Genomic DNA, 25,327 nt, shown 5'->3' with positions numbered 1-25,327 from the left:
GGCCAGACGCATAGGACACGAGCGGCTCAAACCCAGGAATCGGGAGATCCTGAATCGTATTTCACATAGCTCTCACGGCTCCAAGGTGGCCGTGCAGACCGAGCACAACTTCGGACATCAGCTCAGACTTATTTCTAGGTGCTCCAGCCCTATGCCTTTTTCCCGCCCGGTAATTCCGATCAAACTCGTTCCTGGGACGTGGGAACAGGTTCGGCCACAAGACAGCGCTTCCAGCCTGTGGGACGGGACGTCACTCCAAGCGAGATGCCAGAGAAGGAAGAAACGACAGATGCCGGCATCACTTTATCATTTTCTACTTTATTACTTCAAATTAACAACCACGATAAAGCTCAAAAAAGTCCAATATTTACACAGGAAAAAAGTACAAAATCCCCCCCAAAGTTCTTCAGGTTTTTTTTCGTTTTTTAAATTACAAAGTAATAAAAAGTTTTGCTCTTTAATTAAAAAAAAAAAAGAGAGAGAGAGAGACAGACAGACAGTAAGAGGGGTAAATAAATTAGGAAAAAAAATAGGGAGGAAAAATGAAGTGTTAAATAGAAAGGATAACAACGAACAAACAAAGACTAACCCCACCCTCCCCGCCCTGCCAACAACCCATTGGCTCCACACTACAGTGACAGTGTGTCTGCTACAGGCCATAGGTCGCAGTGGTGATCACTGTGTTTCAAAGCCCCAAGCGCCACAAAGCAGCTTGAGTATTCCTAAATTATATTTAAAAACAACTAAAGGGGGGGGGGGAAGGAGAAGAGGGCAGGAAAGGGTTGTGCATGTATGCTGGATCTTACTTGGGGCTGCATGAGGGAAGGAGAGAGGAAGAGCCATTGCTCTGAAAAAAACACCCAACTCCAGTTTGTGCGTGTCCCTCTCATCTCCTTGAGTCCCACACTCTCTCCGCAGGAATTGAAACAAGTTTTATTAAAAAAGAGGAAGAAAAAAAAAAAAAAAAAAACAACACACACACACACACACGGCCAGACGAAAAAAGACCCCGCTGCAGGGATGGGAAGGCGGTTCTCATCTTCCTGCCTTTCAGCTTCAGCCTTCTCATCCTCCTTGTAACCAGGTGCATCTCCACACATCCTTTGGCGCGTGAGGACCGCTCAGATCCTAAATCTGGCACTTCCCCTTACAGCCCAAAACAACACAGAGGAGTCACCAGAGGAAAGGAAGCCCGAGTCTTATGATTAGGCCATTGCTACAATCCCCCTCTCACAGCTTAAGATTCATTTAATGCTTGAGAAAATAAATTCTGCTATAATAATAATGATAAAAATCAGACTTCTACCATCAAGCATGGCTGGAATCCGATTCCCTCCTAGCCCATAAGACTCCTGCAAGAAAAGAAACATATCCACCCCCTGCCCTCAGGGAAAAAGGAGAGCAAAGTTAAAATTCAGACAGCTAGAAACCATTTGATTTGAAAATTAAAAAAAAAAAAAAGGGAAGATTTAAAAAAAAGGGATAAACTAAACAAGGAGCAGAGACAGGAGAGGGAGCTGGGGGAAGCCAGTGGGGGCGGTAGTAGGGCCAGAGTGGGGCTGGGGGGGAGCTGCGCAGAGGCAGCGGAGGTGTTCCCGCACGGCTCCCGCGTCGTCAGCTTCTTGGAGGCGCTCGCGTTGGCGGACGCAGGCGGCCATCTCAGAAACGGCTCGCACCAGCACGGGGGCACAGCTTGACTCCTCATCGTTGGCAAAAAAAAAAAAAAATAATAATAATAAAAAAAATCTGGTTTTGTTTTTTGTCTTTTTTAATTTTTTGTTTGTTTTTGGGTTTTTTGTTTTTTAAAAGAAAAATACAGTGAAGACACTAGAAAAAAAGGAGAGAGAGAGAAAGGGAAGAGAAAGTTAGAATAAAAACACTCTTTCCAGCGAGTCCGACGCCAGCTAGAATTTAACAAAACAAACTACCCCTTTCTTTTACACTTCTGCCACCCCTCAGAACTACCTTGTCCAGCTACTATTGTTTCCTCTTGAAGAGGCACTCACTAGCTGTGCAAAGTCTCACCAAAATCTCACACGTGACTGTGCTCAGCATCCTCCTCTCCACCGCTCACATTACTAGAAAAGCATTCATTACGAACTAACAAAATGGCTCTCCAGCCTAGCACCTTCTCTGCTCTCCCTACCCTCTGGGAGAAACGGAGGAAAGATACTTTTACATGCAAGATAACACATCCTCAAGGCTTTGCCAGCAAACCTTACTCCTCCGTCTGAAGCCAAAAAACATCCCATCAAGGTAAGACAAAGGGGAAAGGAAATGCACCAATACCCTACAGCAGCAAAGCTTCAACCTGATGCCTAGCGCCAAAAATTCCCTCCTTGGGGGAACCCCCGGCATGAGGATGGACTCACCTAAGCAAACACTGGTCCAGTGGCAATTGCTCCTCACTTCCCAAGGTGATCAAATGGCACGCTTGTCTAGAAGAAAGAGAGGAAGAATAGTCAAAGGATGGAGAGCAAGCAAAGGACATAAAGGACACAAAACCAGACAGGCTGTGTATTTCTTCGCCTCATTCTCTCTATGGGACAGCCTCCCTCCCAAGGGTTTACCGTTCCACTTCTCCAAACCACTGTGGTCCAGAAGACAAACACATGAAGGCTTACTCTGAGCAAAGCAGAGCTAAGACAACTGTACTGAGCATGGCCTGCAGAAAATTTTTAACTGAATAGTGAAGGTGGTGCCGCTCCCCCTCAGTGTATCGTAGAAGCTTCAGGTGTTGTGCTCACATCAGCACCAGCAAATCAGGTTAAAAAACAACAACAACAACAACAAACCCCCACCACTCTAGGCCCTTGAGTCTTTCTGGAAGAGGTGAGCCAAGGCCGTGGACATCGCTGCAGGGACTCACCTGTGATGCTGAAATCCGTGACACTTCTTGCCGCCCTGTGAGGTCAGATGAGGAGACGTTGGCAGGAGCTCCTCGGTGTAACCTCATGCTGACCTTCCGCTCCCTGTCCACTCGTGAGATTGCTCTGGGGGACGTGTTTCCTGTCAGAGGCAGAGAAACGTGAGGCAAGAACATCCATCATTCAAGATTCAGTTTCCAGGCAAAAATAGCGGTGGCACCCCTCCTCCCCCCGCCCCCCAACTCTCCTGCCCCGCTCACCGGACTGTTGGATTCGGGAGGTGGGGGTAGAGGCCATGGGCTCGGCAACATTGCGAAGACGGTTGGCAGTGGCTCCAGCCGGTGGGCCAGGGGGTAGCGCTCGTGTGGCTGAACCCCGGAGTTGCCCCATCCGCTCTTCTCGCTCGTGCTCTCGCCGCTCCCGATCCATATCCTCAGGGTTGCGGGCTGCTCCCTGAGGCAGAGAGAGGAAGACCCCAGGTCATGCACAGCTCTCAGGCAGGACAGGGAAAGAGCAGCAGCCCCAGCTAGAAAATTTATGCCAAGAAAGCAAGCCTTCTTTGGCACGGGGTAGAGCTCCAGTCCCAGAACAAGTTCTCCCCTATTGCCTTCCGTTCCACCCATAAGGGGCTTCAGTCTCCTCCATAAGCCCAGAAGAAATAACGTGGTATTATAGCTGTTACTACAATCCACATCTCTGCCCCATCTCCGACTATGGCTCTCTCCATCTGAAAAAAATCTCTCTAGCTACATATAGCTATAGATCTATGTATATATTGACACATATGCTGCATCAAACACACTCACTAATCCAACAGTACAAATAATCCCAAGTTAGGGCCACAGAACAGCTCTACCTCTTTTCAGCATGTCTGCCTGATCCCCCTTTTCAAGCTGCTCCCTAGGGGTAAGTAGAGTCACTCAAAGGATAGACAGGTTCTGTCTTTCCTCCCCTATCCCCACGCCAGGAATGAACCCCTGCCCCACCAGCCCTTTCCCCACACACTCACAAATTTAAGCATGTTCCAGTCAAAGACGTAGTCATAGGAAAAGCCCTGGCGGTGGAAGAGGTTGCGGAAGAGCTGCCGCAGGTATGAGTAGTCAGGTTTGTCATCAAACCTCAGAGAGCGGCAGAAGTTGAGGTATGTCGAGAACTCGGCTGGAGAGACCAGAGAAAGCAGTTGGCTGTTAAACACAGTCTATCCCCCCAGTCCTCCTGGAGAGGACCACAGCCTTTCAACAGCAGTGTGGCAGATCAAAACAGCACAAGCACAGAGCTGTGTAAGGAGGAAAAAGGAGCCTGCTGGTTGCAGAACTCTGGCCACAGAGAAGATCCCGTCCTTATTTTAACTGGAAGATATGTTTGCACATCTCCCTTTTCTGGCTGCTTTTCAATCAAGAGGTAGCAAGTCACAGAGCCTGCTGAAACAGAGTAAGAACGCATCCCCAAAGAATAGGTGGAGTTAAGATTTGGGAAGCCAGGCCTACATGGTGTGAACATCACCAATGCAGCCCAGAGCAGCACAGACAGGAGTGGATCTAAGTTATGAAAGAAGAGCTGTACTTGCTCAGACCAGAGGTCCTCCTGGTCCAGCCTGTCTTGAACAGCAGCCAGAAGTGGAGAGCTACAGAAGAGTAAGACCAGGGCAAGCATGTCTGATACTTCCATTTATATTTGCCCAGCTTCCAGCTATTTTCAGCTCAGAGACTTCCTGAGCTGGATGTGGTTTATAAGCATTTAATAACCCTCAGTGGATCTCTTCCATGCAGTTGTCCAATTCCTCCTTGAACTCCTGTAAGCTTTAAGCAGCCGTAGCATTCTCTGGGAAGGAGTTCCACAGGTCTACTACCAGCTATGTGAAAAACCACATCCTTTTGTGTTCTTGTATTGGAATAGAAAAGAAAAACCAAAAGAGCCCCATCCAAAGTTCTAGAGGCACAGGGAGAGTGCAAACTTCTACCATCTGCCCTCTAATTATCTCTTTTCCAGACTGAAGAGTCCCAGCCCACTCAGTTGCTTCTTTATATAGAAATCACCTCACCTCTGATCATCATTTAGCGCTTTTTGGGAGCTTTTCCAGCTCTACTGTATCCTTTCCAAAATGGAGGGAAGAATCAGAATTACCCCCATGCAATGCACTTGACATGCACCCATGCATGTAAAGTGTGGGCAGGCCACAGGTTTATGCATAGTTTGTGCTCCCCCCTCGTAACTCCTAATACGGGATTTGCACTTTTCTATAGCCACTAAACATGAAGTTGATGTTTTTACACAACCATATGTTGTAACTGCAAGATCTCATTCTTGCGTGGTAATAGTCCGCTCAGAGCCTATTACTTTATATGTGACGTGAGGACTGATCCTCCCACTCTCCCCTTACATACATCACTCTGTATTCACCTGCACAGAACTGCATTTGACACTGCATTGCCCAGGCATTTCTGGGATTCCTCACCATCAGTCAGTATCCTCACTATCCTGAGGAACTCAATATCTTCAGCACACTCTCCCACCTCACTGTCCATCTCTTTTCCAGACTGTTTCTGAGGTGCTATAGCATGAGCTCTCAGCATGCTCATGCCCATGTTACTAAGGTAACATGAGGCTTGACCCTCCACCCCAAACATCTACATCTTCCACTTCTGCACCAGCACTGTATTATCACAGGTCCTATTCTTATCCTTTCTCTTCACTGGCATCAGCAGCACATCTGGGTCCTTGCCAAATGTTTGGGGTACTGAGCCATGCCCTTTGGGTCTCAGAATCCATGGGGGTCCAGCAGGAGAGCGCCATGCACCAGACGAGACAGCCACCAAGATCAGAGCACTTACAAGGGTACCCTTTGCAGAGCACCTCAATGGGCGTTGACATCTTTTTCTCGCTGATCCTCTCGTACTTTTGGCGCTTGGTGGCAGCCTTGAGGCCTTGCCAGGGCAACGAACCCAGGTTGAAATACATGAGCACGTAGCCCAGGCTCTCCAGGTCATCACGGCGACTTTGTTCTGCGGAAGAAAGTTAATCAGGGGCAAGGAGTGAGAGGCAACCAAGATTGCTTTGGCAATTGCACAGCTCTGGAAGTGCACATGGAGCCAAAGAAATAACCCCTCTCTTTTCTTTGGTAGATTTATAAGGATAGGCAAGCTTGTAGAAAATTTCCAATACAAATTCCTATGGGATGTTCCTACTGCAGAGTTAAAGCACTCCTCTCCCCATACAGCCCAAACCACTTCATAAATGAGTAATTCCTCTGACTACCTCCCCACTTGGGCAAACATTCAACAGCTCAAAAAAAAAAAAGCGATGCAGCAACACTGCCTACTTGTTCTTCCCAGTCATAGAGGAAAGGCACCTACACTTCTCCATCCAGAACAATACTTAACCCTGCAGATTAGTCATGCCAGACGTAGTCACAGAAAAATAAAGCTAGCAGAGGTAAGCCCAACACAACCTTTTCAAACACATCTTCCAATTAACCTGCTGATACTCTTTACGCAGGGCAGAAATGAGGAAATAGCAACCCCTTCTTGAGTTAAACAACTTTATATTGATAGTTCAGAGAACCATAACAGGTAATACTGTCAAAGTTGTTTCCTGACTTGGTTGGATTTTTAAAGCTGTGGAAGAAAAAGGCACAAAGGCAGAGGTATAGCTTGAACAAAGGAGTTTCCCCTCCCAAATACAGAAAGATTGTGTAATTGGCGTCATGACCAACTCTACTCAGAGCAAAGGATGCCCTTAAAATTCCATCATAAGAGCTCACCTTTAGATGTTCATTAAAAAAGTTTCCCAAACAAAAATATTTCTCACACACTGAACTTATTCTCTGGAATGGGCAAGCCATTTTAAGTCATAAGTTCCCCTGAAAAGGAGTTGATGGCTGAAGCTCAGCAATGGAAAACGCTGACTGAATAATTAACGTATGTCACTCTTCCTACCTCCTCCCAAGACACATACAAATCCATCTACAAATTTTTGCCAAGAAGCTCTTGCTCCTGTTCCCCTTCCCCCCACCCAATTAAAAAAAACACACATATATATCGAAGAAAGTGTTAGCCAGAAGACAGGTGCAAAGTTATCCTAGGGATGACAGAGAAAGAAGGCAAGCCATTCAAATCAGTTTAACTATCAACTTCTTAAAAGACTGCAGGTTGCACACTTGCTGGTGAGAGCTGCTTAGAGCCTCGTAGCTAAGTTTACGCAGCAAGGTCTGCTGTTAGCATGCTATGGCTCAATAGGATCACTCCTGTTCTTGACTAAGGATCGCAATGGCATTCAGCAAAGGGAGGAAGGGGAGAACGACACCCTACAGAGCTAACAGAAAGGCAAAATTAGGTTTGAGGGAGAACACAGGAGTAGAAGAAAGGCTAAAGATCTATTTATTACAACAGCACAGTTTGCTGGATGCAGTGTCATGTCCTGCAAGATGCTGCAGGTTATATATTAGCCTACAGGTTAACTCTCTGCATCAATTATGTGCTACAACCTGCCCCATCCAAAGAGAAAGGAGTATTACAGATACCTCTTACTCTGCTAGCTTAACTGAACCACTGACTAAGGAATAGCTGTAGTAGGTCACGGATCTAGATATTCAGACACGCCGATGCAAGCTGTGGGTCACCACAGGCATTTCTTCCTCCTGCAACCCTCTCAACTTCCTCGTGTTTTTGAGGACTAGGGAGGCTGGCAAGTTAAATATAAATTAGAGGAAGAAAAACAAAAAGCCACTATGGTCGCAGAAGAAAAGGAGGGTCTCGACACTTCAGAACCGAGCTGAGAGCACCCTTGGCTCAAAGCATGTGAAATGCCATAAAAAAAACGCAGAGCGCTCCAAAAAAAGAGTAGAAGAGAGAGAAGCCCTGCAGACCCCACAAACGTCTTAATTTGAGCATGCAGGATTAACAGCATTTTTTGACCTCACTAACTTACTTGTCTCAAGTGTCCCACTTTAGAGGGATGAATACCTCCTAATCTCGTCGGGCTACATAACTGTCTGGAAGATGCTTAGATACTATGGAGAGAGCATGGAAGAGAAACCCACAGTTTTGCATTCGCCTAAGGCTAGGATGCGTGTGCCCGCTGTCGGCTGCGATTACACACCAAGCATTGTTCAGTTTCATTTATTTGCTATATTTAATAGCAACCCACTTCCTGACTGAGACAGGAGGCCTGTGGAAACGGAGTCAGAACAAACATCCACAGAGGCCTGAAAGCACAGGTGATAAGGATAACCTCACTTCTGCAATCTGCCAGCCCTTGACTCGTCCCTGTTGCAGCTTTAACAGCCTGCAATGCTGGGGTCTGGAGGGTGGGGCACCTCTCAGAGGAGTGGGGAGATAGGGCAGGAACCAGAGAAACCCACTTGACAGACAAATTTGCCCTTTAGGAATAAATCAGGATCCTGCCTCCAAAATTCTGCTTGAACTCCACACTACTTAGGGCTAGGCTGGACATATCTCCGCTCGTGTGGAGCACAGCGGCTTTGATCACAACCACTGACCTGGTCCAGAGCAGGAGAATGTTACAGGAACTCCTGGGCACAATCCTAGTGATTTGGGAGAGACCGAATTAGAGGATTAAGGCTAAAACTAAAGCCTGTGGGGGATCCTGCAAGCCCTATCCCCTTGCCTCTGGTAAGTTTACAAAACCAAACTGGAAGGCTCACTAGTATACATTATACATGCACAAACACACCTTTACTGCATCCTAGCGCAGTAACAGGAACAAGGAAAGAGAACTGTAAGCAGGATACACAGTTATTACATGCAGAATGCTAAATGTCTTATTGTGTGGCATCCCTGAAATATAATTTCTCAGGTACACATGGTCACTGCAGGCCACTCCAGCAATTTCAGTGAGATTCAAGTCTGCAAGGAGCCTGAAACACCAGCAGTAACAAGTCACAGTTGTCAAGCTACCTTAATTATATTTGTGCAGACCTCAAAACATTGTACATTTTTTTCACCTGTAACCCTAACAGCAAGATCCTGGGTTAAATCTTGGGTGGTGGTGAGGAAAACAGTTCCTACATTTCATCTCTCTATTTCATCCTTGGCTACCGTCACACGTTCTCAAGCTTATCTCCAAATTATCATTTTTTTGCCTCGCCTCATATGCCAACAGCCACAAAACACTAGATAACATTAATTATTCCACTTTTGCTGTGCAGAGTTAGCAGAAACAGACTTTCACCTCTATGCTTTGGAGAAACGTTACTTAACGTCACCAGTTTTCATTGTTAGAGGCCTGACAATCATTGACTCACTCTCACCGCATCCCTGGGAAGCGGGCAAAAGCATCTCACTTTACTGACTGAGATGAAAAACAGAAACATAAGTGATTTGAACGTGTGCACAGAACGAGTCAGTTTAGAAGCAGCGTTAGAGCCATGACCTGTACCTAACCTGTGACACCGCATCGCGCTTCCTCTGTTTTATTTCAGCTTCTCAGCTCTTCTACAATAGATGGCGGACGGCCTCTTTTATAAGAGGCTGATTCTTTCCTCCCTCCCTCACAAAAACCCTTCCAATACAAAACTCAAGGCTGCCTTCCCACACAATCCAGTAAGGCACTCAAATCCAACCCACCCTGCAAGTAATTCCCCCCACTGTGGTTGCAAGTGGCACAGAGATGCAGTGCCAGTTTCCACCCACTCCCAGGGAGACTCCCAGCCAGTCCACGCTTTAACTCCCTTCCCAAAGCAGGTCCCCAGAGGGAGCCGAGTCAGGGGTAAGTAGCAGGAAGGTGAGTTACCTGGTGAAAATATGCTCAAAGAGAGGAGATTGAGGATTGGCTGCCTCAGATATGGTTCATGACCAAACTTGTTTCTTTGCAGCCTGACGCCCTTCCTGGTCCCCCAGAAAGGTGCTTCCCCTCAACCCTTCCCAAAATAGCATTGTTCCCGTTTAGGACTCCCTAGAAATCAGATCTCTTCACTGGAGCCAGCCCAGCTACAAGCAGTCTTACCCAAGCAATGTTCTCCTGATTACATATTCAGATTTGATTTTGCACGTGCTGCGACTATGCTTCCCCTTTCTTTCTCCACTGCATAACAACAGCCTTTAATAGCACACGAAAAGCTGAAAACGGCAACAGGGAGCAGGACCACTGTAAGAACTTCATGACCTGCACCGGCTAAACTGATGCCATCTAGGACACGTAGTCAGAGAGGACCTGCCCCCAACCTCCCCTTATCCAGACAGAATCCTCCAAGCTTCTTCCCAAGACTGTCTCCTGGGCACCCCGGGCATCTATTTCAGACTTTACAAGCTCCAGAGGGTGCAAGGGACTCTCATCCCTGGAGCATGTGAAAATTGACTGGAATGCATGAACCAAAGCCTGCACAATCCAATGACTCCCCCAACAGCAAGTCTCCAGCTGTGGAAACTCTCCCCAATCTCGCCTCCTACTTTTTCCCCGGTCACTGGAAAAAGAATGCGTTTCCTCCAGACATTGGAATGCCCAATCCTTAGCTTGCACATTCAAATAAAGGCGTTTATCTGCTTGCTATTCTTGTCACATGAACACCCTAGCACCTGGTTCCTTCCCTCTCCCTAAATTGCATTAATGTAACGTTAAGGCAGGGAATTTGGTAACCAAAAAGTCAAAAAATTCAGTGACGGTTCCCATGGCAATGCTGCTAACTCACAAACACGTCTGTCATTTACCCAGTGGCAAGGTCTGGAGAAAAAGGAACTCCAGCTGCAACTCTGACACCACCATCCCCTTTCCTCCAGACAAGTCATGTAACCTTTCTGTGATTGAGGGGAACTATCTGCAACGTGGAGATAACATGCCTGAGATCTGTTGCACCGAGTAATTCACACCCAGAATTTTGGGAGCAAAGGGGATGAAGAGAGCGACTGTTCTGCTCAGACTAAGGCCGTTTGCAACTTGCCCTTGCATTAGTGTTCAGACATTGTTTGTTCATCCTGGTCCACCAGCCAAGTAGTAAAGGACTAAGTTAGGGGTAGTATGAATAATAAAGGACTTCAAACAACTAAAACCAAAACAAAACAACACAACCAGACATTTAGCCTCTCGTGCTCAGTTCAGACAGAGCAGGCACACACAAAAGGACTGACAGACATAGCAGTAGGAATTATTTTGTGCATGTCTCCTTGCGGTAGTTACCACGGCTGTGGAAATCTTGACTGAGAATTCAATGGAGAGTCAGTTATATATAAGCAGGTCAAGCCAAAATACAGTAGGCTAACTCAGAGAGCTCTACAAGAACTATTTTTACTATGTGGAAGAGGTCAGGAGACCACAACCCACTCTCAACATGCAATGCTCCCCATTTCAATACACATGAAGTGTTCTCAGTCTACAGTTATACCGTATTACCAAAAAAAGACAGTGGGAATCTGCTGTGTTTTCTGCAGGTAGAGTCATGGCTCCAGATTTCTGAGATGCCACCTGCAACAGGAGAGAATAGGAAGCTTTCCCTAGTAGAACGAGGGCATGAAATCCTGTGGAAGCTGTTTAAAAAGTTTGGGTTCTCCGCTCTGATTTTCAAATTCCCAGTTTATACTTTTCAGAAAAAGCTCTCCCAAATGTGAACTGAGCTGCAAGTACGAGGAGCTGCTTCCCCGGGTCTGCAGGCAAGGCAGCTTCAGCTGCTGCTGCTCAGATTCGCCAACCAGCAGCAGAACAAAGTCAGTTTGTTCAGAGCTTACTTTCACTGCTGCTAATCAGGACCCTGTGGGCAACTATGAAACTCTCACGCTGTGGCTGACAGGCAAAGCTTAGCCTAAGCAGGGGAAAAAGGGGTCAACGTGGGAAAGAGGCACCCAGTCAGGAAACGGAAAAGAAAACTGCAGGAGAGGTCTTCATCTCTGCTCCTCAAAGCAACTAGATGCTTTGGGAAAGAGTCTGTATCAAGGACTCATTCCCAACACAAGAGTTTGGAGGATTTTACGGGAGGTAGCATACTGGATACTAACCTGGGCAAGGTACCTACAGTACCCGGAACAATGCCCTGGGCCATCAGCAGTAGAGAACCTAGATGAACTCTCGGCACTCTTTTCCTGCCCAGTTTTATTACCACGGAACTAGTCATAGAAACTAAGGGCAGACCTCTACTTCCCTAGAGTTGCCTCGTAGTCTCTCTCAATGGTGAACGGGGCAGTCTGGTTCACAGACACCCACGCGTTTTCAAGGCCCATGAAAGCCAGTGCTCATTATCACAAAACCTGGATGTCCGGGAAGTAGGAAACTTCCCTCTCAATCTTCAGCTTCTTGTGCATTTCTAGTAGATGGCTATCCCTGTCCTCAGTGGTGGATGACAGGAGTAGCACCTTATCATGATGAGCCTCTATCCTTCAATTCTTACAGTTACAAAAAAAAAAAACAAAAGCAAAAAACAAACAAGAAACAAACACCACTGACAAAGGCACTCAAGAGCTAACAGAAGAGAGGTTTCAATTACACGTACCCCTAAATGCTTAGTACCTGTGAATGTCTCCTTTACACATCTATCAGCCTGCAAAAATTGTACAAGGCAGAGTTAGTAGCAGTAAAGTTGGGGAGGTCACATCCTTGTTATTGTTATGGGGCCCCACTGCATTTTGCGATGCACAAACACATGCCAGGAGACAATTCCTGCCTTCAGGAGCTCTGAGTGCTACGAAAGGCAAGAGGGGTAACAGAGCCACAGCAACATTAAGTTATTTACCTATGATCTCAGCACAGGTCCTCAGCAAAGTCAGGCACAGAACCCGACAGCCTTATGGAGTCCCAGGCCAGTGCCCGACTTGTTGGGCCATGCTTGCTCTCATGTGCTAGAAGCGGCTCAAATCCAAGACCCAGGAATTCTGCAACCTTCAGTAGAGGAGCCACCGCTCCTCCCACTGGGCACACACAACCTCCCACAGAAAATCCCACCGAGGCGTGACAGCAGGCTCACCAATTCCCAGGTGGGTGTTGATAGAGGCATAGCGGGCTGTGCCAGTCAGATTCTTGTTTTCCCGGTAAGGGATGTGCTGGTGGGTTCGGGCGTCTCGGTATTTCTTGGCCAAGCCGAAATCAATGATGTATACTAGGTTGCCTTTTTTGCCCAGCCCCATAAGGAAGTTGTCTGGCTTCACATCCCGGTGGATGAAGTTCTTGGAATGAATGTACTCAATACGGCTGATCTGGAGTGGGGGAAAAAAATTGCAGGGGAAGTGAGAAAGAGGCTCACGATAGCTGCACCCATTACAAACCTACCCTATCCAGGACATTGGCCTGTCAGAGCAGGGAAGGGGACACATTGCAGAGAGCACCAGAGACAAGAGCCATGGGAAAATGCCCTTTCTCATCCTCCAGAAGCAGAAGGATTTGGAAATGGAATACAACCCTGCACATGAGCACACTCCTCAGGCTGGACAGGTCACTGTTAGCATCACAAGAAAGGACAGGAAGTATATTTGTACAAACTAATAAATCTTGAGCTACAGGATCTACACTGGTCAACTTTCAAACTTGGCCAGACCGGGTAAGGAGAGGGACCAGAACAACTACCGAGTCCTAAACTCAGGACATGAGCAGCTGAGTCAATACAGATAAGCAGTATCAGTCATTCACCTCACAGGCAAAAACATCTACGCATGCAATGCTAGCACAGGATGAGAGGCAGGGGAAAGGAAGGATGGATGAAGATCAGGAAAAGTCAGCAATGTCTAGCTTCTGGGTTCCCAGCTTCACCAAGAAGGAAAAACCCAGAAGCCACTTGCTGCTAAATGAAAAAGCCTGGGATATAACAGCTCTTGAGCAGAGGGGATGGTGGGGGGTTGGGGGAAGGCAAAGAAAAGGAGAAGAGGCACAAATGCTTTCAGAGGAAACTCACCATCTGGTCTGCCAGGAGCAGAACTGTCTTGAGACTAAATTTGCGGGAACAGAAGTTGAAGAGATCTTCCAGGCTGGGTCCCAAGAGCTCCATCACCATCACGTTATAGTCCCCCTCTGCTCCACACCATTTAATGGAGGGGATACCCACTGGGGAAAGAGAAAAATTAAGCCCTGGGAACAGCGGAAAGCTGCTGCATCTCCTGCTGAGGAGATCATATGTAATACCAAGTCATTTCCTTTCCAAGACCCTCCAGAATAATTTCCTTCTTCAAGCACTCCCCCAGCCCCTTTCCTCCCCTTCTCACCTCCTCCTTGCATCATCTTGTAGAACTTGCTTTCGATGTGGAGCTGGGGATGCTTGGTTTTGACACATTCCAATTTGATGGCCACCTCTTCACCAGTTGCAATATTGGCTCCTGCCCAGAAAGGAGGGTGAAGTGAAGATTATACACGCTTCCATTGAAGCCGAACACATTTAACAAGGCCCATGCAGATGCCAAAAATCTTAAGATTTGCCCTGAAATTTATCCTCTGTGACAGAAATGAGAATCAGTCACTTCAACTTCACACAGTTTCTTGCACTGCCATTTGCAAAGACAAGCCCACAGTAAGGCACACAAAGAGGAAACCAGCTCTCATCCTGCAGATAGGCTAGAACAACAGTTCTACAATCTTTTTAAACCACTTCACTATCTCAACAGGTTAAGCGTCAAACCTTGGGAGAACAACCTGTATCAGCAGTAACTAAAATGAGTGGAATTTTTAGCTGTCCCTGATCATAAACTTAGCCCCTGAATCCAAGCCAGCCCCCCAGGCAGGGATATAGAGTACGTTATCTCCAAGTAAAATTACTAGTTACCTCAGGTCCCAGAAGCCACACAGCTTCAACAGCACCAATTAGTTCAGGAGGAGACATTGCTAACATTCCCAGCTACCTCTGGTTTCTCTACAGTCCTGACCTGCTCAATACAGACTATTCCCAAATCTCCAGCTTCTCCCTCTCCTCAGGGTTTTAATAATACCTTTATCTTTTGCCAACACAAGATCCTTTGCTATATCCAAAATTAGAAGCGTGAAGAAATAAATCGAATCGAGTACTGAATTAAGCTACTCAGATGCTTTTGTTGAAGGTATTGGTAGTTTGTGATGACACAAAACCACCTCCCCACAGGCTTCTCTCTAAAAGAAGTGAGCAGCCAGCTGTGGAAGCCAGTACTCTGGTCCCAGAGCAGAGTGTCAAAGGAGGGACAGGCTAGTCTTTTTCCTGCATTAGCTGAGAGGATTCCAGATGTTTCACATCATCCTAAAATGGAAAGAACTGCAAGATCTGTACACAGGTCACGGGAATGACACTCAAGACTTGTTTCTTCCCCCACCAAATGCCACACACACGCCCTTTCTCATACAAGGCACTATTAGAAGTTGCACTCGAATACAAATCAGAGAGCAGAAGTAACAGCTTAGGAAAACTGTCATAAAATAAACTACTCTGGAATTCACAGGCTGAACAAAAGCTGGAGTCGAAGATGATGTCTTGTGGATATCATATAGCTAGTTTTGCTAGGTCAAGTTAATTCATGCCTCTTGATCCCTTTGAATTTCCTGCCCTTGAATTTCAGAGTCCACAGAATGGGCGCAGATAGATCTGTGTCTATCCATTATCCACCTTCGGAACCAGGGAAAACAAAGGGAAAAAGGAAAATTTCATGCTACTGGATTCCTTCTCCACTGGATCCTAAGAAGATCCATTTCCTGTTGAAGAGATCTGGCACTGTGCATACACAAAGTTAGTTAAGGGCTCCCCACTAGCAAAAAGACATCAGTTAGATGCTACAGCGTCAGGTCGAGACAGACAAGCTGGTAGGAATTTGTAAGAGAGGAACAAAAACGATCAGGGCCTGGAGGGATTGATTTACTAAGAAAGATTAAAAGAGCTAAATATGTAACACAGACAAGAGATACAACTAAGGAGGGTGGGGAGGAAGAATGGGACATGACAACAGTCTGCAAATATTTGAAGGCTGTAAACACTAAGGGGGGAGAAGAATTATTTAGGGTGCTCTGAGGGAGGGGAAGGAGGAGTAGCAGGATGAACTTAATAAATGTTTTTACTTGAGATCCAGGAGAAGGGAAGGGGGAAAAGCCCTCGAGAGCTAGTCATTTGTCCAAGAGTCACTTTTGGAAAGTCACTGACATTTTCCACTCACAAACTATGGCCAGCAAAATAAGGCTGTATATTTACTTCCTTCACTCCACCACAAGACTGTCTTACATAGAACAGGAATGAAAGGAGGAAAAGAACTGGAAGAGGGGCTCAGATCACTAACAAAAAAAAAAAATAGCCTCTACTTTTTATATTTGTCTTCAGTCATTGGCTGTCACTCAGCATGGAAGCACCCAGGATACCCAAAAAGGTAAGAGGCGTCTCCTTCCCTTCTCTTTCCCCTGCCTTTGTGGAGACTTTTCTACAAATCCTCTGCAGCAGCTCCCACGTCCACTCCCTGGGGGGTCTGTCCCTATCCTATTCCATCTGCTGACACACAAGCAATGATGAGTCTTGCTGACTTCTGGCAGCAGCAGCGTTAGCCTTCTGAGCGACACCCCCAAGGAAGTTGAACACAGGAAAGATGAAGGTGTTCTCATCTCCCTGTCACCCTACACATTTAGGAAGATGACAATGCATCCCTACACTAGGCTGTCTGCATGTGGAGTATGTTATCTCTGAGCACATAAAGCAGGAAAAGGGAAGGGAGGGGGGGGACCCATCATGAAAACTTAGATCCTGCAAAATTTGGATATGCCATTCACATGGTCAATACAGCCTTCAGCCCCACATCCTCCACAGCCCAAACACTGGCATCAGTCTCCTAGGGAAAGCAGAAACAGCCCTGGAGCCTGGGACACTAAAACTAGGACCAAGCGTGCATAACAAGGAGCAGTTCTTTGCTGAGAGGGCACTGACTAAGCACTTTGAGCTCAGCCCCCTCTATGCCTTCAGGTGCCTCCCTCTGCCATTCTTTGGCTAGAGATGCACAATCTACCCAGACGCAGACTACCCAAAGCCAGGAGGGAATTCAAGGGCAGGAGCCTGATCCTTTGTTCCGTGCTTTAACCACCATCTTTTTTAAAGATGCAAGTACAAAAGCAACAGTTCTCTGCTCTTTCTTCAGAAGCTGCTCTCAGACTGGAAAGCATCGCGTTTCAGACAAACGCTGCAGAGACTGCCTAGCTTCAGCCAGCGAGAGACGTTATGTAGGACTGGGGATAATTCCTAACATCCACCCCCAGTCTCGCTCAGCTGTGGGGGCTGCACAAATACAAGTCATTCATCATGAGCTACTTGAAATGGGGCCCCGGGGACAAATGATATCACCTGCTAAACTGGATCTTTTTAGAGCAAAAGCCCTGCTGCACGTCTGATACAATAAACACCATCTTCCTTTCGCATTGGGCAGGACAACAGACACAGTCTCTGCTCTCCCCACAGCCTTTCCCACCCCCCACTCCTCTCTTGCCAGCTTAGCAACGGAAGAAAGGACGGCTGCTGAACAGATGGAAGAAGTCAGATAGGGCGAGAGAGAGTTAACAGGCCAGGAAACAAAGGAAACACACTCCCCTCCCAACAAGGGAGGAGCCTGCAACCAGGAACTGTCCAAAGCCAACAGTGTCCCAGCATGCTTTGTCTGCGGCACAATCCCTAGTTCCTCTCCACCGTCGTGCTGAAGCAGCCCAGCACCACAAGCGGCTCCTTCAGCGGATCCCAACCCTGATTATTTGCAGTAAGTCCAGATGTTCTGCCCTGCCTCTTTGCCAGCGCCTCTGACAAAGCACCTCTCCTCTGACAGCCCAAAGTTCTCAGCAACTCCTCTACAAACTGGGTTTCACCCCTCTGAGTGAGCGTTTTTATAGGCAAACATGAGAGCCGAGGCCTGTGGACAGTCTGATCTTGCTTCCCATCCTCCCCAGTGAACGCAGGGGAAATCCCCCGCTCAGTGCACATATCCTTCAAGGTGGAACACGAAGCAAAACATTGCTATTTGAGGCCCAGACCAGGATTTTAAGAAGTCCATCCTTTGTGTGTGCCCATGTGGAAATTCAAGCTTCCTTCTGACAGGAAACCCAAAAATGAATCCCAAGGAGCACAACACACAGTACCCATTGGTTACAGAGTGGGGGTAAACACTAGTATCCTGAAAGAGAAAAGTTAAGAATAAACCATACAAGCCCACGCTCACCATCCCATACAAAGCTTGTCTGTCCCTGTTCTATCTCCACACCATTATTAAGGGAGAACTACGAAGTGAATCTGGTGCAGGAGAGAAAGTCTGGTGAATGAGTCTCTCTGTTTGAGAAGCAGACAGTGAGAGGATAACACGAGCATAAACATCCTCCAGACACACCATCAGAGACTACATGCCTGATCCCTCCAGGCTGGGGAGTCACCCAGGCTCCAAGAAGTCTCGCTATCACTGCTTCAAAACACACTGGCCTGCACCTCAATGAGCATCACAAGAGCTTTGATACTGCATTCAAGTAACTTGGTTGAACTCTGCAATTTGAACTCAGGAATCCTGCTGTGCTCACCGCAGCACGGCACTGGAGCTTCCTCTCCTTCTCATGTTTTCTAGCTACAGGCAAGGCGGGCACAGCCCCACACCAGAGCCAATGTTTTTTCATGCCTCCCTTATACAGGCACATGACCCATTATGGGAGGTAGCAAAATACAGGGTCAGGCCTTTCCACTCAGTACCTCCCTTCGTTCTCCATCTTTTGCAAGATCCTCACACTTTATACTGCCTCACAGGGGGTCTGGAAGGCTTCAAGTCCATCAACCTAGGTGGAAAATGCTGTGTCCGAGCTAACAAATTATCACCCCTTGTTCCCCAGCACCTGGGTATTAAAATCATTGTCACCTGAGACACTAGCTGGCTGCAGGGCCACAAAGGAGTGACATACAGGAGTAGGCTGCAATGAAGGCAGCATACAGTGGGATAGGGTTCCCAGATCTGTTATTTATCATCTTTGTTCGTGATCTGGATAAAGGTGGCAACAAAGCCTGTTAGCGATGATTCCCAGAGGATACTTAATCAAGAGGAGCTGCCAACACCAATCAGGAGAGAATAATAAAGCAAGGAAGAACTGGAGATAAAAGCCAGAGGCAGAAAACAGAGGGTGATTTACAAACAAGGGGAAGACTAATCTGAACTAGAAGTATTTATTGAAGGAACTTAAGAAGGGGTAAAGAGATGTTGCAGAACCTAGAAGAGATCTCATACAATACAGCTGCCAGCACACTAGGGCCAGCTCTGCAACCTGACACTGTGTTGGTGATGGGGAAAGCCAAGGAGACCCAAAGCAGTCTATGCAATGGCATCACATTACAGATCACTCACAAGGGTAGCCCTTTGCTGTCCAACACTGGAAATGCCACACCTAAAATGCTGTGTAGGCTCCACACTGCTCAGCAGATGGACAAACTGGGGGGGAAGAAGTCAGAGAGCAGCAAGAATGAGGAATGGTGGATATAGTGGAAAAAACAAAATACAACTCAGTCGAGCAAAGAAGCAGTCAAGGAACACGTAATCATCATCTGTAAGTAATCGAAGGGTGCAAACACCAAGTAGAAAGGGCAATCATTCAGCTGGCCTGAGGGACAATAGCTGAAAAGGCAATGGTGGAAACTGGACAATAAGTAACAGCTGTCCAGCTCTCAGGGAGGGATCAATCAGGCTATAGGATAGTCTCACCAATCCAGCCCCACACAGTTAGAGCCAATAAAAACATCAGTGGGCAAACCATCAGGGAATCCATCTACACATCAGGACACTGGCTTGGGAGAACTTTCCCCAAGTCTCGTGGTAAAAGGAAACCCTGGGTTTCATAAAGCTCCATCCATTAACCCCATACAGCTCCAAGCTCTGGTCACTCCAAGCAGTAATTCTTAATCTCATCCCACCCATTACAGATCTGACAGACCTAGGCCTCAGCACTTTCAATTAGCCAGCCTCTCTGACTTGTTTTACACTTTTCTTCTCAGACCTCTCTCTCTCTCTCTCTCTCTCACATCTCTGGACCACCTTTTCCATTATCGACTACCCCATCAGTTTATTCCTTTCACCCTGAAGGAAAAGCCATCTCCTCCCCTTCCACCACCAACTCTGTAAAGAGTTTATACCAACACACACCCAAGCTCAGGAAGAGGAAGCAAGAGAGTTGCGTAGGGTATATGACAAATATGCTCTAAACAGTCCAACTCGAAATCAGTTTGACCAAACATCAGTGTGTCTTCACTACCTGTGAGGCAAAGCTGAGATCATCCCACACCCTTTGATAGCAAAGACCAGCAGCAATTGGTAGTACTCCTTGATGCTCATTTTTCTCTCTACCACTCCAACCTTACACGGTCTCTACAAATACCAACAAGCATAAAGAACAATACTGTAGTTGAGAAAAACACAGGTAGATGGAGCAGAGATGCACGCACTTACCCAGATATATGTCTCCAAATGAACCACTGCCAATCTTTCTGCCCAGCCGGTATTTGTTCCCCACTCGAAGCTCCATGGTTCAGTCGTGCTGAAAAAAGCAGCAAAGAAAATGCAGAGTCAGAGCAGAAACAGGAATTGAATCAATATAAGACTACAGAAAAGACTTGGTCACTTAGGCTAGTCACCTCACCGCGTACTCCAGAGTCTGGGTACAGTTATTATCTTGAAATACCTCATTTTCCATATGGCTTCTATTACCTATCCTTATTTCCTGGATGTCCAGGGACAGCATGAGCTTAGAAATACTGCAGGAACATGACCCTTGCAGGAACGTCACGTTCTCCTTATGGGAACGCAGAAAGACTGAATCTCTTTCCCATCATTTTTTTCAGAGACTGGGGGAGCAGGAAATCCTCCCTAAAGAGGTTTCAGTGAGCAACTGCTTCACACTATGAGGAGCAGTACCACATCTCTCTCCACAGTAACCTAAAATAATTGGCACCAGGACAGTTCTAACCTCATGAGGCACCAGAAGGGATGGGCCTAAGCTCCACGAGAAGGAGCTCTCTCTGGCCCAAGCCTGGGCCAGTACCCTGGGGCAATCAAACACCGGAACCAAGGACTCGGAGACAGACTCTCTACTAGCAGTTCCACTGTCCCTGGGTGGGGACTGGCAAAGGGGAAAAGGAGCAAACACCACACCAAACTGAACTCAGTGAGGCCCACACTGACTAGGAACACCTTTTTCTTATCTCCACACGCTTCTGTTGATGGGATCACAGCCTCCATTGCTCTAGCACAGCCTCTCTGCGTCATCTATGCTGGTGTGCTGACACCTCATTTTTAGCAACTCAGGCCTCTCCCCTTCCTTTCACCTGAGGTTATTAGCTAACCCTTTGACCTGCTATACCCAATCAATCTGCTTAGACTTAGCCTACTCACCTTCCACAGAGAACTGACCAGCTAAAAGGCCCACAGCCACAGAGTTTGTTCTCCCATCCAACCTCAACCATGCCCTGCTGCTGCAGAGGCCTCTGCCAAGCACAGCTCTGTTAACAGCCCCTTTTCTCTCATCCCTTCCATGGCCACCAGCCACGGAGACAGAGAACGCAGCTCCTTTTAGAAGAATCTGCCATACTCTTAATTTATGCAATGCCACATTATTAGCGTACAAAATGCAGACATAGAGTCTGTTGGGGACAGGAAAGGTGAGGAATGATTCATGTTTTCACAAGTAGGTGAGAGGAACTTTCCCTTGCTGGAGCACAGTGGGAAAGAAGCACCGCTGAAGGAAAGATGGACGGAAGGAATGGCTCTGTGTCACTGCGAGAGAGATACACACACGCACACAAAATAATCACAGCTACAGGATTCTGGGCATACTATAAACCCAGAGCTGCTGTTTGTGCCCTGGGAGATGGGATTACAGAAAGAGGAATGGACGAGCTGCAGAGACGCACAGGGAAATAATCCTATCAAGGCATTCAGGGACATTTGTGAACCCTGAAAGCAGAGCTCCTGTCACCAGAAACCACATACAAAACGCTCTGAGGTGGAGTCCCCTAACCTAGCATTTACTTATGCATGTGGGTTTCTATATGTCTAAAGACTACAGAACCCTGTGGCTATTTCTGACTTTCTTACTACAAGGAACGTAGGCAGAGCCTTGGGAACTGAACCGGGAAGGTGGGCATACCTGCGTGAGGGCGCAGCAACAGACATGACTTTTATCTGCTGCCTGCTGTTCCGTATAACCACATTAGCATATACCCAACTTGCTTACATTCCTACTCCAATAAACGATCAAAGGTCTGTGTCCCCAGGAACCTGTCACACTACCATCATGAAGACAGCTCTCTAACCTCCTTCCTTTACAGCTATGTTTGCCCAAACCTGCTACCCTGAGCATTTCCGTTCAGGTCCAATTCCCAGTCCGGGCAAGCAGGGCCTAGCAAGCTGCAGAGGCTGGGCAGTAGGTCTCAGTGGACTCTACTCCATGCCAGGCACAGCGGCCTAGCGGTTAGCGCTCCACAGTGCCACAACCTGAAGCCTAAATTTGGTCCCACCTTCTGGGACAGACAGGAGCCAGGTTAAGAAGGGTTTCGTACACAACCAGGCAACAGCCCTTTTAGCTGATTAAGCAACAGCCTCCAAAGGGGAATCTAAAAAATGCTCCAGGGTGAAGTGGGGGGCAGCAGGATAATGGAGCGAAAAATCATGGTCACAAACAGCTGTCATTTTGCCTTATCTCCTCCTCCACCCCCCCCCCAACACCACACACGCACACACACATACTTACTTAGAAAACCTGGGTGGAGGAGAGCCAGACAGGAACAGTATGGACTCATGGTAAGGGGGCAGGACACACGGACACACGCACGTGGACACCCCTCAACAACTGCTCCAGGAGTTCAAACATTTACCATATTTGTTGGCTGCCTCCTACTTTACACACATACCCCCACCATTTAGTTTTTGCCTTTACCATCTTTATAATCTGATCTTCAGGTCTACTATAACAAAATGAACAAGAATAAAAAAAAAAATATATATATATATATATATATATAAAATTTGTATAAAAAAGTATACATACATATACACACACACATATATATGATTTAAAGATCACCCCCCACACCAGCAGACTTTACCCCCGCCTGCCCTGCCATCTTTCTTGTACTCTCCAGCCAAGGCAATGTTCCCAGGGGCTGCAGGGCAATCATTTAGTTAAACCATTTAGTTTTCCATAAGGGATTAGCACACATACAACCTTAAAGCAAGTGTGTGCTCTGCAGGAGTGTTTGCATACATTAATATCCACACTACACAGACACCTACAATATACTACACAGCCTCAAAAATACTATGCAGCCACCCGTGTTGGTTCCATACACACCGTTTTGCACCAATCCTGTTTTTATATAATATAAAATACCCATGTACACGCACAAAGGCCATTACATAAACATACAGTGTAGTTGGTCTCACACCCTGGTATGTCAGCACAGTTTCCGACAGAAGACACACAAACCATTTCAAATAAAGAGAGAGTTATCTCAGCCCCACCTGAAGAGGTATGAAGTGAGAAGATACCTAGGCTACCAAAGGCCAAAGAAAACCAAATACAGAGTGAGTTCAGCAGCTACATAATGGAGGCTGCCGAGCTGAACACAGCTCTGGCTTTAAGGGGAAGTGTGTAGAGCAGGGGCTGCTTTGCCCATAGACCATAAAGGCTTTACATGGCTTTTTTGTGTATATGTGTGTGTGAAGGGAAGTGAATAAAGGAAGAGGCTGGCAAAATAATAATTTCAGCTGGCTTAAGGAAAAAAAAAAAAGGAGAAAAATAACGTTTGGCTTCAAAAGCAAAACATCAAACACAAGCCTCCCCCCCAGCCCCTTTCACAGTTACAAAAGGAGAGGATCTAGCAGCAGATATGAGTCAAAAAAAAAAAAAAAGCCCCACATACTCACAGAGCAAATACCTGCATTTAGATTACATTTTAGGAAGAAACAGCCACAACAGGAAAACAAAACAAAATCCCTGATACTCCCCCCTCCCCAACCCTTACAGGCAAAACACTACCCGAAGACAGCCTTACCCTGCTGGGATTTTTTTTTTTTTTTAAATTTCCCTGATCGGTAACAAAAAAAAAAAAAGGCAGCCACCACCGAAAACGGCACGGAACTTCTTATTATCCGCCCCTTCCTCGCCGCACTCACCCCGGGGAGGCGAAAACCGTTCGCGATAAATCCCCTCTCCCCTCCCTCCCCGCCAATCTCTGCCGTGCACAAAAGGAAATACCGATTTCCCCCTCCCTCCCTCTCCCCCCCCCCCAAGGCTGATCCCCAGCACCCCCCCCCCCACACACACAACCTCACTCACACCACCCCACCCCCCGTTTGCCAGGCATAACCCTTCATAAATACCCACGGCGGGGGCCGCCGCGGCGCCTTACGGAAGACCCCCCCCTCCCCCTCCCCTTACAACAGCCGATGACCGGAGGCTGCGGAGGGGAGGCAGAAGGCATCCGTGCGCGTTTAAAAATTACAAAGGGACACTGCCGAGAGAGGCAGATCCCAGCAGCCTCCCGCCTGCCTGCCCCAAACGGGAGGATATTCGGCCCCCACCGCGGCCCCGCGTTAAAAACAACACGACACCCATCCCCGTGTCCTCCCTCCCCCCCCCCGCCGCCGCCATGTCCCCCTCCCCCGAGCTCCTCCGGCACGCAGAGCCCCCACCGCCCCGCGGAGAGCAGAGGGGGCACCCCCAAAAGCCTTCATTCCCCCCCCCCCCAACAAAGAGGCTTTTGTCCCCCGGCCCGGCCCATCGCTCCCCGGCCGGCCGCCTTGCCCTGCCCTGCCCTCCCCTCCCCCCCGCCCGCCTCCTTCCCTCCCTCCCCCCCCTCCCTCCGCGCACACAAAGAGCCGGAGGGGCCGCCTTTCCCCCGGGGTTTGCGCCCCAAAATGGAGGCGGGCGCCCCCCATACCCACCCTGCCGGGAAGGGGGCCGTGTGGGGCTGCTGCTCCGCCGGCTGTCAGGGGGCCAGGCGGCCGCGGCGGGAAGGATGACGGAGGATTGGGGAGGGTTGGTGGCGGCCGTGCCCGGCGAGTCCCTCCTTCGCTCGGCTCGGCTCGGCTCGGCGCGGCGCGGCGCTGCCTGCCGCCTCCCGCCCGCTCGCCGTCCCCTCCAGCCGGCGTGTGCTCGGCACAGCCCGGCGCTCACCCAGTTTCCATTGAGCCCCGGAGCCAAACCCACTGATGTCACCCAGCGCAGCTCCGGCCCTCCTCCCGCCCGCCCGCCCGCCGTTAAAGGCACAACCGCCCGCCGCGCTCACGCCGCCGCCGTTCCCCGCTCCCCTCCCCGCCCGCCCCCCATTTTCTTCCCGGCCCCCCCGACAAGCGCCGCGCACCCGCCCCCGGCGAAGGGGGAAGGCCTTGGCCCCACCCGCGGGGTTTCGGGGACAGCGTCCCCTCAGCGGCCCCTGGGCTCCCCGGGGGAAGGTGTCCCCTCAGCCGTGGCAGGGCTCCCCAGGGGGCAACAGGCCCGTCCATGGCCGCCCTGGGTGCTGCGGTGTGGGGAAGCGGGGCAGCCCCAGGATAGGGCCCCCGGCGCCTCTGGAGCACCGTCTCCCCTCCGCCCCA

The 25,327-nt window shown here is 48.3% G+C and overlaps 1 protein-coding gene across 6 annotated transcripts; it reads right to left on the bottom strand.

The window, feature by feature from the left end:
- Positions 1–298: 298 nt before the first annotated feature.
- Positions 299–24,986, bottom strand: CSNK1E (casein kinase 1 epsilon). 6 transcript variants are annotated; one of them, XM_068942123.1, is made up of 12 exons: positions 24,113–24,170; positions 22,482–22,692; positions 20,183–20,270; positions 14,000–14,110; positions 13,693–13,841; positions 12,772–13,000; positions 5,699–5,869; positions 3,877–4,025; positions 3,128–3,320; positions 2,870–3,009; positions 2,373–2,438; positions 299–1,827 (listed from the first exon to the last, which is right to left on the bottom strand). In XM_068942123.1, exons 3-11 carry the CDS (start codon positions 20,256–20,258, stop codon positions 2,406–2,408), a joined length of 1,251 nt encoding a protein of 416 aa, XP_068798224.1. In that variant the 5' UTR covers positions 20,259–20,270; positions 22,482–22,692; positions 24,113–24,170; the 3' UTR covers positions 299–1,827; positions 2,373–2,405. The 6 variants fall into 6 exon arrangements, with proteins under 6 accessions (XP_068798224.1, XP_068798228.1, XP_068798209.1 ...); XM_068942127.1 differs by lacking the exon at positions 24,113–24,170 and adding an exon at positions 23,785–23,894; XM_068942108.1 differs by lacking the exons at positions 22,482–22,692; positions 24,113–24,170 and adding an exon at positions 24,677–24,986.
- Positions 24,987–25,327: the final 341 nt, after the last annotated feature.

Source organism: Struthio camelus, chromosome 1 (genome assembly GCF_040807025.1).
Source record: "Struthio camelus isolate bStrCam1 chromosome 1, bStrCam1.hap1, whole genome shotgun sequence".
NCBI classification, from domain to species: Eukaryota; Metazoa; Chordata; class Aves; order Struthioniformes; family Struthionidae; genus Struthio; species Struthio camelus.
This window is presented reverse-complemented; position numbering and strand designations above follow the sequence as displayed.

Excerpts from the sequence above, each read along its gene's own strand:
- CSNK1E (XM_068942108.1), bottom strand. The coding sequence starts at position 20,258 with ATGGAGCTTCGAGTGGGGAACAAATACCGGCTGGGCAGAAAGATTGGC. Across the intron at positions 4,026-5,698 it reads GCTCTGCAAAGGGTACCCTT|CCGAGTTCTCGACATACCTC; the intron begins GTAAGTGCTCTG and ends TGGTCTCTCCAG. Across the intron at positions 3,010-3,127 it reads CTCCCGAATCCAACAGTCCG|GAAACACGTCCCCCAGAGCA; the intron begins GTGAGCGGGGCA and ends TGCCTCTGACAG.